The sequence below is a fragment of the Chlorocebus sabaeus genome, chromosome 24 (assembly GCF_047675955.1).
Source record: "Chlorocebus sabaeus isolate Y175 chromosome 24, mChlSab1.0.hap1, whole genome shotgun sequence".
In the NCBI taxonomy this organism is placed as follows: domain Eukaryota; kingdom Metazoa; phylum Chordata; class Mammalia; order Primates; family Cercopithecidae; genus Chlorocebus; species Chlorocebus sabaeus.
Genome location: NC_132927.1, coordinates 80,069,066 through 80,082,436, shown reverse-complemented (window position 1 = coordinate 80,082,436; position 13,371 = coordinate 80,069,066). Strand labels below are relative to the sequence as shown.

General features: G+C 44.0%; 1 protein-coding gene across 18 annotated transcripts in view; it reads right to left on the bottom strand.

Moving 5' to 3' along the window:
- Positions 1-13,371, bottom strand: part of KLC1 (kinesin light chain 1) — a 71,124-nt gene that overhangs the window by 23,093 nt on the left and 34,660 nt on the right. For all 18 annotated transcript variants that reach the window (XR_012091097.1, XR_012091099.1, XR_012091096.1 and 15 more), the window contains exons 6-12: positions 8,570-8,657; positions 7,885-7,986; positions 4,680-4,853; positions 4,445-4,544; positions 2,221-2,270; positions 2,066-2,133; positions 310-418 (exon numbers count right to left, since the gene is read on the bottom strand). Coding sequence is in view for 13 of the 18 variants with exons in the window: in XM_037984607.2 (XP_037840535.1) it covers positions 310-418; positions 2,066-2,133; positions 2,221-2,270; positions 4,445-4,544; positions 4,680-4,853; positions 7,885-7,986; positions 8,570-8,657 (691 nt within the window). In the remaining 5 variants the exon portion in view is untranslated. The remainder of the gene's footprint in view (positions 1-309; positions 419-2,065; positions 2,134-2,220; positions 2,271-4,444; positions 4,545-4,679; positions 4,854-7,884; positions 7,987-8,569; positions 8,658-13,371) is intronic.

Sequence of the window (13,371 nt, the reverse complement as noted above, 5' to 3'; positions counted from 1 at the left end):
TGTGCCACACCATGCCAGGCTAATTTTTATATTTTTAGTAGAGACAGGGTTTCACCATGTTGGCCAGGCTGGTCTCGAACTCCTGACCTCAGGTGATCTGCCCACGTTGGCCTCCCAAAGTGCTGGGATTACAGGTGTGAACCACTGTGCCCGGCTTCACGCTCTTTTAAACAATATAACTTTATTTGTTCAAACTAAAATAATCAAGATTTACTATTTCTAAATCAAGTTTTCAACAAAAGTCATGTAAAAGAGAACCATTAAATTCAAAGTTCCCAAGGGCCGGTTAAGGACAGAAGTATGACTGACCTGTTTACGAGACCTCATGGCAGCTTCTTCTAATGTTTCTGCAGCTTCAAATTTGCCTTGACGTCTGTAAAGTGCCCCAAGATTTTTTAGAGTGGTTGTAACAGTTGGACTGTAAGAAAGCACATGACATATAGAACTGTGACATATAAGCTGTGAACAACCACTATCAACAGCACATAATCTAAAGGACTGACAGACTTATGTTTTGGCTTGACTATATTTTAACTTTCTCTTGTACTTTTTTGAAACTGTAAAATTATGAAGAGTTCTTCCTTCTCAAGTAGCTCTGCCTCCTATGACCCTGGCCCTTCCTGTACACAGCCCCCTCAGGCCAGGCTAACACCATACTCCATCCAGGCTGAGGCGGCTCTCACAGACCACTGGCCACTGTGTCAACAGAAACTTCTGGGCCAGGTCTGTGTGGTGATCAGCATGCTTTCCCTGGAGACACCTTGGTCTGCGCTGGCAACAATGACAACAGTGCTCTGCATGGTGCTGCTCACGTGCTCCCGTCTCCCTCAAGTACAGGGGAGAAGAGAGCAAAGCAGACCCTCCCTATCAGTGGGGTGTGAGGGCAGAGGATAAATGCTTCATGTACCAGGGAAGCAATAAGCAGATGGCTGAGAGGACGGCTGTGTTTCTGTGTTCTTTTTTATTTTTCAAACTGTATCATTAGGCTTGATGTTTCTGCATTTTTGATACAGCAGACTTATTAAAAAAAAATTACAAATAAATCTAGATTCATTTTAGCATAGATAAGTACTTCGAGAGATTTCTGTTCACTTTCTTACAATAGGCATTTTGGGTACAGAAATAAGCTACTTTCTATGTCTCTGAAACAAGTAATCTATGGTAAGTGTTATGGGAGCCCTGGAAAGGGTTCCGAGAGTTTTCTGAAAATAGATGAATGGTAGGCTGAGTATCAAAGGATGAGGAAAGTTAAGAGTTGAAAGACACGGTGGCTCACGCCTATAATCCCAGCACTCTGGGAGGCCAAGGTGGGTAGATCACCTGAGGTCAGGAGTTCAAAACCACTCTGGCCAACATGGTGAAACGCTGTCCCTACTAAAAATACAAAAATTAGCCGGGCATGGTGGCGGGCGCCTGTAGTCCCAGCTACTCAGGAGGCTGAGGCAGGAGAATCGCTTGAACCTGGGAGGTGGAGGCTGCAGTAAGCCAAGATCGCGCCATTGCACTCCAGCCTGGGTGACAACAACGAAACTCCGTCTCAAAAAAAAAAAAAAAAAAAGAGCGGAAAGGCAGTAAAACAGGTGGGCCACCTGGACCCAGGTACGGCAGCCATCACAGACGGCAGTCGGCACGGGCTCAGGCCCAAGAGGCAAGGCTCTAGGGCTGGCCATGGAGGGGCCTACACTTCCCTCTGCAGAGGACAAGGCCCCATGGGCCATGAGGAAAAGAAGCATGTGTGGATTTGTGTCTCCAGTGCTGTGTGTGAGGGGCTGGCCTTTCCAGGCGCGCTGGCACGCTTGTCATGAATTTACTGTATGGTTTCTACCATTAAATGTAAAAGTAAGGCAATTACCTTTGCACCAGCCTAATATGATGGTGGGTTTTATACATGTAAATGATCTCATTTACAAAGTTAGTGGGGTTTTTTAAATTGGAATTTGGGAAAAACATGGGACTGTGCACTTAAGGAACACTACACATCGGTCATTTATAAGCTGCCCTGTAGAACACAATTACCTTCCCCCTGCTTTTCAGTTTTTCCAGCCAAACGCGATTCCAGACATACCTATCAACTTTGCAGGCTTTGTACCAGCCGCCATACTCTCCAAAAGACGTCCCATCCTTTTGCTTTCCCTAAATTACAACAAATAATTTCAAATGAATAATTATCCTGAATGCGGGATATACAATTTAGAAAATCTCAAGATACTACATTCTTACTTTGCATTCTTCTCTTTCTTCAGCATGCATCCAGATGGGTTTATTTTCATCTAGGGAAGAAAACACAGCATACAGGTTGAGCATCCCTAATCCAAAACTCCAAAATCTGAACTGCTCTAAGGGGAATTTCCTTTGAGTGTCAAGTCAGCACTCGAAAAGTTTCAAATTTTGGAGCACTTTGGGTAATGGATACTTAACTTGTACTATAAATGAAGGATAACAGAGTCTGCTAAGTAAAACAGAAGTCATTAAGCCTCAGTGGCTGCCTTTTTTTTTTTTTTTTTTTTTAGATGGAGTCTCACTCTGTTGCCCAGGCTGGAGTGCAGTGGTATGCTCTCACCTCACTGCAACCTCTACCTCCTGGGTTCAAGCGACTCTCCTGCCTCAGCCTCTGAAGTAGCTGGGATTACAGGCACCCGCCACCACGCCCAGCTAATTTTTTTGTATTTTTAGTAGAGATGGGGTTTCGCCATGTTGGCCAGGCTGGTCTCAAACTCCTGACTTCAAGTGATCCACCTACCTCAGCCTCCCTAAGTGTTAGGATTACAGGCGTGAGCCACCACGCCCAGCCTGTTTTCTTTTTTATACGATCTTTGTTAGATACTACTACTTACAGCATGGACAGATTAAGTTCACACTGCAGGAAAAAGTCTGTGGAAGACAGAGCTGGACACCAAGCAACAGGTTAAGACATAGGGTGCAGAATCAATGTTCTGAGACAGGTGATCAACTGTCAAGACACCCCAACAAACGCTAGGACCCTGTAAATGTAACCGCTAAAATGTTAGCTGCTCAAGTAGCACAACGGAGTATTCAGAATGTGAGCGCTAAACAAAAGCATTAAACAATAGTCTAAGAAAAAGTAGTAAGATGTTGGTAGCAAAAGTAGAAAAGATATAAATCAAGGCTGGGCACAGTGGCTCACACCTGTGATCCCAGCACTTTGGGGGACTGAGGCAGGAGGATCACCTGCGGTCAAGAGTTCGAGACCAGCCTAACATAGTGAAACTTGAAATTTTGTATTTTGTAAAAATACAAAAATTAGCCGGGCGTGGTGATGTGCGCCTGTAATCCTGGCTACTCGGGAGGCTGAGGCAGGAGAATCACTTGAATCCAGGAGGCGGAGGTTGCAGTCACCCGAGATCATGCCATTGCACTCCAGCCTGGGCAACAAGAGCGAAATTCCGCCTCAAAAAAAAAAAAAAAAAGAAAGAAAAAGAAAGAAAGAAAGAAAGCATACAAATCAATAATCATTTTAAGTCATCTTCTCGGAACACTCACCCAAGTTTCTAGACAACCAACAGACCCATGCCATGGAGGAAAAAGCCATCTTAAAAATCATGTTTATGAAAATATTTTTATGACTGAAAGGTACTCACACTAAAAATGCAAAGAAAATAAGCAGTATACATGATGATATGGACGGTATGGTTTGAAATCTGTAAACCAAAGGCACAGAAGGAAGGAAAGACATTAAAAATGTGAAAAGATGGATTTGGGTGATTCTCCTCTTTCCATTTCTGTGTGAACTGTGTAGGTCTCTGCAACGAGGACATGAAGATGGATGTGGGTGATGCTCCTGTCTCCATTTCTGTGTGAACTGTGTAGGTCTCTGCAATGAGGACATGTTATGGGCTCTGGGCACTGCAATCCCAGTCTAACTGCTTCTCAGTTACAGGACCTCACGCAAGTCACTTAGTCTGTGGCGTCCTTGCTGCTGCTGCTTTTTTTGAGACGGAGTCTCGCTCTGTTGCCCAGGCTGGAGTGCAGTGGTGCGATCTTGGCTCACTGCAAGCTCCGCCTCCCGGGTTCATGCCATTCTCCTGCCTCAGCCTCCTGAGTAGCTGGGACTACAGTACAGGCACCCACCACCACGCCCAGCTAATTTTTTGTATTTTTAGTAGAGACGGGGTTTCAAGATGTTGGCCAGGATGGTCTCGATTTCCTGACCTCGTGATCCGCCTGCCTTGGCCTCCCAAAGTGCTGGGATTACAGGCATGAGCCACCACACGTGGCCTGTGGTATCTTTGCTTTTAAAATGGGGTAATGTTTGACCCGCTGCACAGGACTGCTGTGAAAGTCAAGTGAAATCACACATTTAAACTATTTAGCTTAATAATGTACACAGTTAAGTGCTTAATAAACAGTAACTAATACTATTAGTATATTATTAGTCAAGTCATTATACAATGAAATTCATTTGAGATGGGAGTATATTTCTTACCATCTACAGAACCAAACTCCCTTTCATGTGCACGAGTGAGAATCTCTTTGTACAGTGTTTCTGCTTGCTTGAACTTTCCTTGTTTCAGATAGCAGGATGCCTTAAAATAAAATAAAATATTTCATATCTTTCAGATGTAAATAAAGCATAATTTTAATCTATAGCTAAAGAAGTATTTGGGCTTGGGAAGAAAGCACTCCTGGCCACCTCCCTAATGCTATGCCAGTCAACACACCAGGTTATTTTTTGTCTTAGCCACGTTGGGGTCATCAGGTCCCAGTTTTGTCTGGTAGATCTCGAGGGCTCTTTGATAATAATATTCTACTTCTTCATACTTGCCCTGGTTCTGGCACAGTAAGGCCAAGTTATTCAACTGCTTGGCAACATCGGGGTGATCCTTCCCCAAAACCTGGGAATAAAAAACAGTGTATTAGAGACACTTGTTCTGCTCCCATCCAATCCATTCTCCACCCTACTGTCACATTATGATCTTCCTCAACATAAGCATGACTGTGCTACACTTTCACATTTAAATCCTTAACTGGCTCCTCACACCATGTAATAACAAAATAACCAGAATTTATCAAATTCTTATTTATGAGGGGAGGGAGGGAACTGTGCTCATTTTCTTTAGCTGCATTAATTATTGCAGTAATCCTTCATGGTAGGTACATTTTATGTGCATTTATTGTACTATGTACAAATGTGCATATTAGGCACATTTTGAAGATAAGGAAAATGGGCTTTGTAAGGGCTATGTGAGTTTTACTGCCAGGTTCTGGAGGAGCCCACAGCTGTCCCAGTTGCCCAGGACGTTCTTCTCCTAGCCCTCCCCACTAGCAATGACTTATCCTTCAGGGCTCTCTTCAGTTTCCCTCAAAGGGGACCTCCCTATACCAAATTAAGGGAGCCCTCACCCCACCTCACCTAGTGAACTCGCAGGCACATCACCTGGTTGTTCTTTCTTTGTAAGAATCACTACTCTGAACTACCTTGAATATTCTTTATTACAATGTAAGCCCCAAGAGTGCAAATTCTTTGTCACTTTTCTTCACCAGTGTAATCCCTGCATCTAAAAAGGGGCCTGGCACACAGATGGATGAATGAACACTAACCTCCTCCTTCAGTACCTTGAACAAGTGATGAGTTCTCTCTGCTTTGTGCCTTTACACATGTGGTCCGCAGGGAGGTAAGCTGCCTCTCTACTCCTTTCTGCATTCCCTACCTCTCCCTGCCTAGGACATTTTTAACTCAATTATTCAAGATGCAGTTCCAACACCAACCTTCCCTGAGAAACCATCCCCAACATCCCCTGGCTGTGGCCCGCAGGAACCCGCACTCCATGTCTTCCCAGAGCTCTCTATTCTAGACGCTGCTGTGCCCTCTGCGGTCCTCAGTCTGTCCAGTGGACTGTGTCCTAGTGGGAGGGACTACATCTCTGATCTGTAAATCACCAACTCTAAGCAGGGGGCTCGAAATGAATGAAAGGGTAAATATATGAATGAATTTGGCAGGTCATCTTATATGGTTCCTAATTCTTCATTTAGTACTTTTGTGCTGTCCCTGACTTTAACTCCAGCCCACCCCAAATTCGACCATTCTATTTCAGAAACATGCAGATTGACGGCTTAATATAATGTTACCTGTATAATCCGATAAGGAGCCCCTTTTCATTCTTTCTCCCCCAATTCCTTGCCATGTGGCTCAAAATTAACTGATAAGAATCACTGATAAATAATCACTAAAAATACCAAGTTAAAATACCATTTGTGTGGCTGGGCGCAGTGGCTCATGCCTATAAATCCCAGCACTGTGGGAGGCTGAGGCAGATGGATCACCTGAGGTCAGGAGTTCGAGATCAGCCTGGCCAACATGGTGAAAGCCCATCTCTACTAAAAAATACAAAAATTAGCCAGGCGTGGTGGCACATGCCTGTAATCCCAGCTACCCAGGAGGCTGAGGCAGGAGAATCCCCGGAATCCGGGCGGCGGAGGCTGCAGTGAGCCGAGATTGTGCCCCTATATTCCAGCCTGGGCGACAGAGCAAGACTCCGTCTCAGAGAAAACAAAAAAACAATTTGTGGTTACTCATCAGACAGACCTGATACCTCAATCTCTGTAACATCTGAAGAGACTGTCATACAGACCACTGCTGAAATGAACAAGTTACGTTATATTTTTTCAATACCTAATTACCATAAACTGTAGCAGCTGGTATTAAATATACATGACATCGACTCAACCTATAGCTCTGAGTTAATCTTTAGTTATAATAATAATTATTTCATTTTTCAGCTTCATAAAGCGTATTTGGTAAATGTATCTTTTTTTTTTTTTTTTTTTTTTGAGACGGAGTCTTGCTCTGTCCCCCAGACTAGAGTGCAGTGGCGCGATCTCGGCTCACTGCAAGCTCCACCTCCCAGGTTCACGCCATTCTCCTGCCTCAGCCTCCTGACTAGCTGGGACTACAGGCGCCCGCCACAGCGCCTAGCTAATTTTTTGTATTTTTAGTAGAGACGGGGTTTCACCGTGGTCTCGATCTCCTGACCTTGTGATCCGCCCGCCTTGGCCTCCCAAGGTGCTGGGATTACAGGCGTAAGCCACCGCGCCCGGCGGTAAATTTATCTTTAAACTATCATGGTTTTCTTAATGACAAGCACATGTTCCACTGTCAAATGCAATGCTCCCAGGCTTTCCATCTCTAGTCCTTAGACATGTCTTCTTCAATCAGAGTCACTTCTAGGCCACCTTGGACGGCACCAGACTCAGGACTGCACCTTTCTAAATGCACAAGTTTCATAACTGGACCTTTTTTTTTTTTTCTTTAGAGACGAGGTCTCACTGTTACCCAAGCTGATCTTGAACTTTCTAGGCTCAAGTGATCCCCCCACTTTGGCCTCCCAAAGTGCTGGGATTACAGGCATGAGCCACGCTGATTTGTATGGGCCAATCTGGCTTTTTGTGGGCTATTCGCTAATTAAATGAGTTGTTTCCAGCTAATAGTCAGTTAAAAACACATCACAGTGGTTATTTCTCAAAACCTAAAACTGAAAAATTTTTAAAAACACAAAAAACAGGGCTAGGCATGGTGGCTCATGCCTGTAATCCTAGCACTTTGGGAGGCCGAGGTGGGCAGATCAGGAGGTCAAGAGATCGAGAACATCCTGGCCAACATGGTGAAACCCCATCTCTACTACAAATACAAAAATTAGCTGGGCGTGGTGCTGCATGCCTGTAGTCCCAGCTACTTGGAAGACTGAGGCAGGAGAACCACTTGAACCATGGAGGTGGAGGTTGCAGTGAGCCAAGATCGCGCCACCGCACACCAGCCCGGTGACAGAACGAGACTCATCTCAAAAAATAAATAAAACAAACACACACACACACACACACACACACAACAAAAATCTCAAAGACGACGACTGCCCCCTTCTTTTGTACCTTTTCTCGGATTTCCAGAGCTCTTTTGCACAACGGCTCTGCTTCTTTGTACTTCCCTCTTTTACCATAAAGGACTGCAAGGTTATTCAAAGTCGCTGCCACCTGTCAACACAGAAAGAACCACTAAGAATGATAAAAGATAACTAAATGCAGTACATTTATACACCACATATTCATTTATACTCAATCTATACAGTAAAGCATTCTTAGATAGAACACTATGACTTCAGTTAAAAGGAAACGCGCAATTCACTAGAGTATAGATTATACAAAGTAATACTGCAGAATACTAAAACTAAACACATCAACGTCAAAAACATAATACCGACTTTTAAAAAATTTCCCTGGAAGCCACAAAGCCAACCAAAACAGATTCATATGCAAATCTGACCAGATTTTAATGAAGACAATGTAATTATTCAGGAAAAAATTTCTAGGAGGACATGCAATTTGATTTACAATCAAAAAATAGTTGGTGATCCGTGTGAGCAGGGGTCATAAACAAATTAGATGTGCTCTGGCCTATCACTAGCACTGAGTGAGTGAGAACCTCCTACCTGCACCATCTAGCGAAAAGGCAGTGCTTAAACTTTCCCTGTTGAGTTTAATGGTAAAATGAGTTGGATAAAAGAAATACATGGTGAAAATAAAATATAAAAAGAATGAAAGAACTTGATATACAAACCGCAGGATGATCTTTGCCCAAAGTTTTCTCACGAATAGCCAAGGCATCATTCAGTAGGTTAGCTGCATCTTTGTATTTATTCTGATCCCTAAATGGAAAACCACACATTAAGTGTTTCAGATAAGTGTTTCAGATGTAGATCACTACAGCTTTTTTTTTTTTTTTTTCCTGAGATGGAGTCTCACTCTGTTGCACAGGCTGGAGTGCAGTGGCATCATCTTGGCTCACTGCAATCTCCGCCTCCTGGGTTCAAGCAATTCTCTGCCTCAGCCTCCCGAGTAGCTGGGATTACAGGCATCTGCCACCACGCCTAACTAATTTTTGTATTTTTAGTAGAGACGAGGTTTCACCATGTTGGCCAGGCTGGTTTCAAACTCCTGACTTTGTGATCCACTCGCCTCGGCCTCCCAAAGTGCTGGGATTACAGGTGTGAGTCACCGCGCCCGGCCTCATTACAGCTTTTTTAAATGTAATTTTCAACTACAGAAAAAAAAAGTTAAGCTTAAACTATTTAAGAGGCCAGGCACGGTGGCTCACGCCTGTAATCCCAACACTTTGGGAGGTTGAGGCGGGCAGATCATGAGGTCAGGAGACCAAGACCAGCCTGGCCAACATGGTAAAACCCCGTCTCTACTAAGAATACAAAAAATTAGCCAGGTGTGGGGGCGGGCGCCTGTAGTACCAGCTACTCGGGAGGCTGAGGCAGGAGAATGGCATGAACCCGGGAGGCGGAGCTTGCAGTGAGCCGAGATCACGCCACTGCACTCCAGCCTGGGCAACAGAGCGAGACTCTGTCTCAAAAAAAAAAAAAAGAATGAAAGAAAAACCACAAGCTTATGGGTGGGGGAAAAAACACTGGAAGGAAATCCATCAATAAACAGACTGGCAAGGTGAACTCTGGAATCAGACCCAACTAGCTTCCGAACTTGACCTTCCCATCTAGGCCACTGGGAAGATAATGCCCCACACTACAGTGTTGTCATGCCTATGCCAGTTGGCCAGCACAGAGTAAGTGCAACAATCTGGAATAATGGACCGAGTTTGCATTTGGTATCAGACAGAATTAATTCTAGTGTCTGAGCTTGGGCTCTGCCAGTTAATGGCTACACGGCTTTGGGTACATTAAGTGACCTCACGCAGTCCCAGCCTTCCCATCTACAAAGCAAGTATGTGATCTATTGCACAGTCTTGCTATAAGATGATATGCTACATGTATACTGAAAAAGCCTTTTAAAAAACAGCAAACAAAAGTAAATATATTGCCATGTCTGAATTTGGTACCCAATCTGCCTCCATTTTTTTCAGTATAGAGGAATGAAGAATCTTTCTTGATTGGAGTAAAACAGCAACACCCCAGAACCAGGAACTCTCAGTTTAAGCATGCTACTCACTACTGATATGACTGAAAACAAGTTTTTGCTTTTGAGACTTAGTACACATCTTTCTCAATTGAGTAGTAGTAACTGCCTGGCAAGGCTTTGCCCTGCAGAACGTGAGAAAGACTAACAAGGCTTCTAGAACCTCTGAAGCACACTAATTCTGGCCACGTATTAATATACTGTTGTTTCTTCTTCATCCTATTACATTCTATTGTAAGCCGCCTCAAACGTTTTGTGAAAGTCGGCAAGTACAAAATAGAGTTCCAAAAAGTAGTGGCCAGGTGCGGTGGCTCACGCCTGCAATCCTAGCACTTTGGGAGGCTGAGGCGGGCAGACTGCCTGAGCTCAGGAGTTCGAAACAAGCCTGGGCAACACAGTGAAATTCCATCTCTACTAAAATACAAAAAATTAGCCAGGCGTGGCGGCATGCACCTGTAGTCCCAGCTACTCGGGAGGCTGAGGCAGGAGAATTGTAGCAAATGCAATTTAAAAATAAGCTACCAAGGCTGGGCGCAGTGGCTCACACCTGCAATCCCAGCACTTTGGGAGGCCGAGGCGGGTGGATCACCTGAGGTCAGCAGTTTGAGACCAGCCTGACCAAGATGATAAAACTCTGTCTCTACTAAAAATAAAAAAAATTAGCCGGGCGTGGTGGTGGGCACCTGTAATCCCAGCTACTCGGGAGGCCACGGCAGGAGAATCACTTGAACCCGGGAGGCAGAGGTTGCAATGAGCCAAGATGGTGCCATTGCACTCCAGCCTGGGTGACAGAGCAAGACTCTGTCTCAAAAAAAAAAAAAAAAAAAAAATGTCTAGGCATGGTGGTTCACGCCTGTAATCCCAGCACTTTGGGAGGCCAAGGTGGATGGATCACCTGAGGTCAGGAGTTTGAGAACAGCCTGGCCAACATGGCGAAACTCTGTCTCTAGTAAAAACAGAATAAATTAGCTGGGTGTGGTGGCAGTCGCCTGTAATCCCAGCTACTTGGGAGGCTGAGGCAGGAGAACTGCTTGAACCTGGGAGGCGGAGATTGCAGTGAGCCGAGATTGCGTCACTGCACTCCAGTCAGGGGGACAAGAGCGAGACCTTATCTCAAAAAAAAAAAAAAAAAGAATTAAATGAGATGAGGTATACTAAGCACTTCTGTAAACAATGACATATTATAAAATGTCTGGGACTATTAATTAGCAGTGGTTCTCAGGTGCGGTCCCAAACCAACAGCAGTCAGCCTCAACTGGAACTTATTAGAAACCCAGAACTACCCTAGCCCTGCTGATCCAGGAACTCTGGGAGTGGGACCAGCACACTGCGATTTGTTAAATCAAGGGGGCTTAAGAAGCCCACCAAGAACTCAAATTCAAAAGAAAACAAAAATAGAATCCTAATGCATTAAAATCCTAACAGAAAAATGTGCAAGGTAACAGGAAATTCACAGAAGGATGCAAATGATTAAAAATACATAATCAGAGAAATACAAATGAAAACACAATGCATACTCTATCTCCACCAACAGAACAGAGCCCCCCCACCTCCAGGGTGGTACCCGTGCAGCAGGAGCATGGGCAGGCACAGCCTTTCTGAGTGGCAGTTTGGCAGCAGGTTACCAAGGACTATAAAATGTTTATACTCTAACCCATCTTAGGAATTTATCCTAAAAAAAGAAATACATGGCTGGGCACAGTGGCTCACACCTGTAATCCTAGCACTTTGGAAGGCCGAGGAGGATGGATCACCTGAGGTCAGGAGTTTTGAGACCAGCCTGGCCAACACGACGAAACACTGTCTCTACCAAAAAATACAAGAAATTAGCGGGGCTTGGTGGCAGGCGCCTGTACTCCCAGCTATTCGGGAGGCTGAGGCAGGAGAACTGCTTGAACTCAAGAGGCTGACGTTGTAGTGAGCTGAGATCACTCCATTGCACTACAGCCTGGGCGACAAGAGCAAAACTCCATCTCAAAAAAAAAAAAAGACAGACAAAGAAAGAAAGAAAGAAAGAAAGACAGAAAGAAAGAAAGACAGAAAGACAGAAAGAAAGACAGAAAGAAAGACAGAAAGACAGAAAGACAGAAAGAAAGACAGAAAGAAAGACAGAAAGAAAGACAGAAAGAAAGAGAAAGAAAGAAAGAAAGAAAGAAAGAAAGAAAGAAAGAAAGAAAGAAAGAAAGAAAGAAAGAAAGAAAGAAAGAAAGAAAGAGAAAGAAAGAAAGAAAGAAAGAAAGAAAGAAAGAAAGACAGAAAGGAAAGAAAGGAAGGAAAGAAAGGAAGGAAAGAAAGGAAGGAAAGAAAGGAAGAAAGGAAGGAAAGAAAGGAAGGAAAGAAAGGAAAGGAAGGAAAGGAAAGGAAGGAAAGGAAAGGAAGGGAAGGAAAGGAAGGGAAGGAAAGGAAGGAAAGGAAGGAAAGGAAGGAAGGAAAGGAAGGAAGGAAAGGAAGGAAGGAAAGGAAGGAAGGAAAGGAAGGAAGGAAAGGAAGGAAGGAAAGGAAAGAAAGGAAAGAAAGGAAAGAAAGGAAAGAAAGGAAAGAAAGGAAAGAAAGGAAAGAAAGGAAAGAAAGGAAGAAAGGAAGAAAGGAAGAAAGGAAGAAAGAAAGAAAGAAAGAAAGAAAGAAAGAAAGAAAGAAAGAAAGAAAGAAATCCAGGCCAGGCGTGGTAACTCGTAGCTCACACCTATAATCCCAGCACTTTGGGAAGCCATGGCGGAGGATCCTTTGGAGCCCACGAGTTTGAGACCAGCCTGGGCAACATGGTGGGACACCATCTCTACAATAAATAAATAAATAAATAAATAAATCCAAACTCTTGAACAAAACTTATAAAGATCAGTAAAATATGAAAGGCAAAAAAAAAAAAAAAAAGCTTAAAATTACATGTCCTCAATACAAGAATGATGGAATAACAAGCTAAAGAGTAGAACACTGAATATGAACACAGATGCAGCTACTGTTTTTCCCAAACATCTACGCACATGGGTCGGCTCTCACACTATAATGCCAGGGAACCACGAGACTGACGGAGGCCATGGCACCCCAGCACCCAGCAGTGATGTGTGTGCCCATGCACGCTGTGCACAACAAAAACCTAGTTATGCTTACTAAACTCATTTATATTAATAACATCCAGTACTGTCCAGAAACTTCCATATGTTTTAATGGGCATGTAAGTTTTTTTAAAAAACAAAAAACAAAAACGCTGGCCAAGTGCAGTGGTTCCCACCTGTAACCCTAGCACTATGGGGGTACCAAGCTTATCAGATCACTTAAGCCCAGGAGCTCGAGACCAGCCTGGGCAACATGGCAAAATGCCATCTCTACAAAATATATACAATTTAGCTGGGCGTAGTGGTGCATGCCTGCAGTCCCAGCTACTCAGGAGGCTGAGGCAGGAGGATTGCTTGAGGCCAGGAGTCGGAGGTTGCAAAGACCCATGAT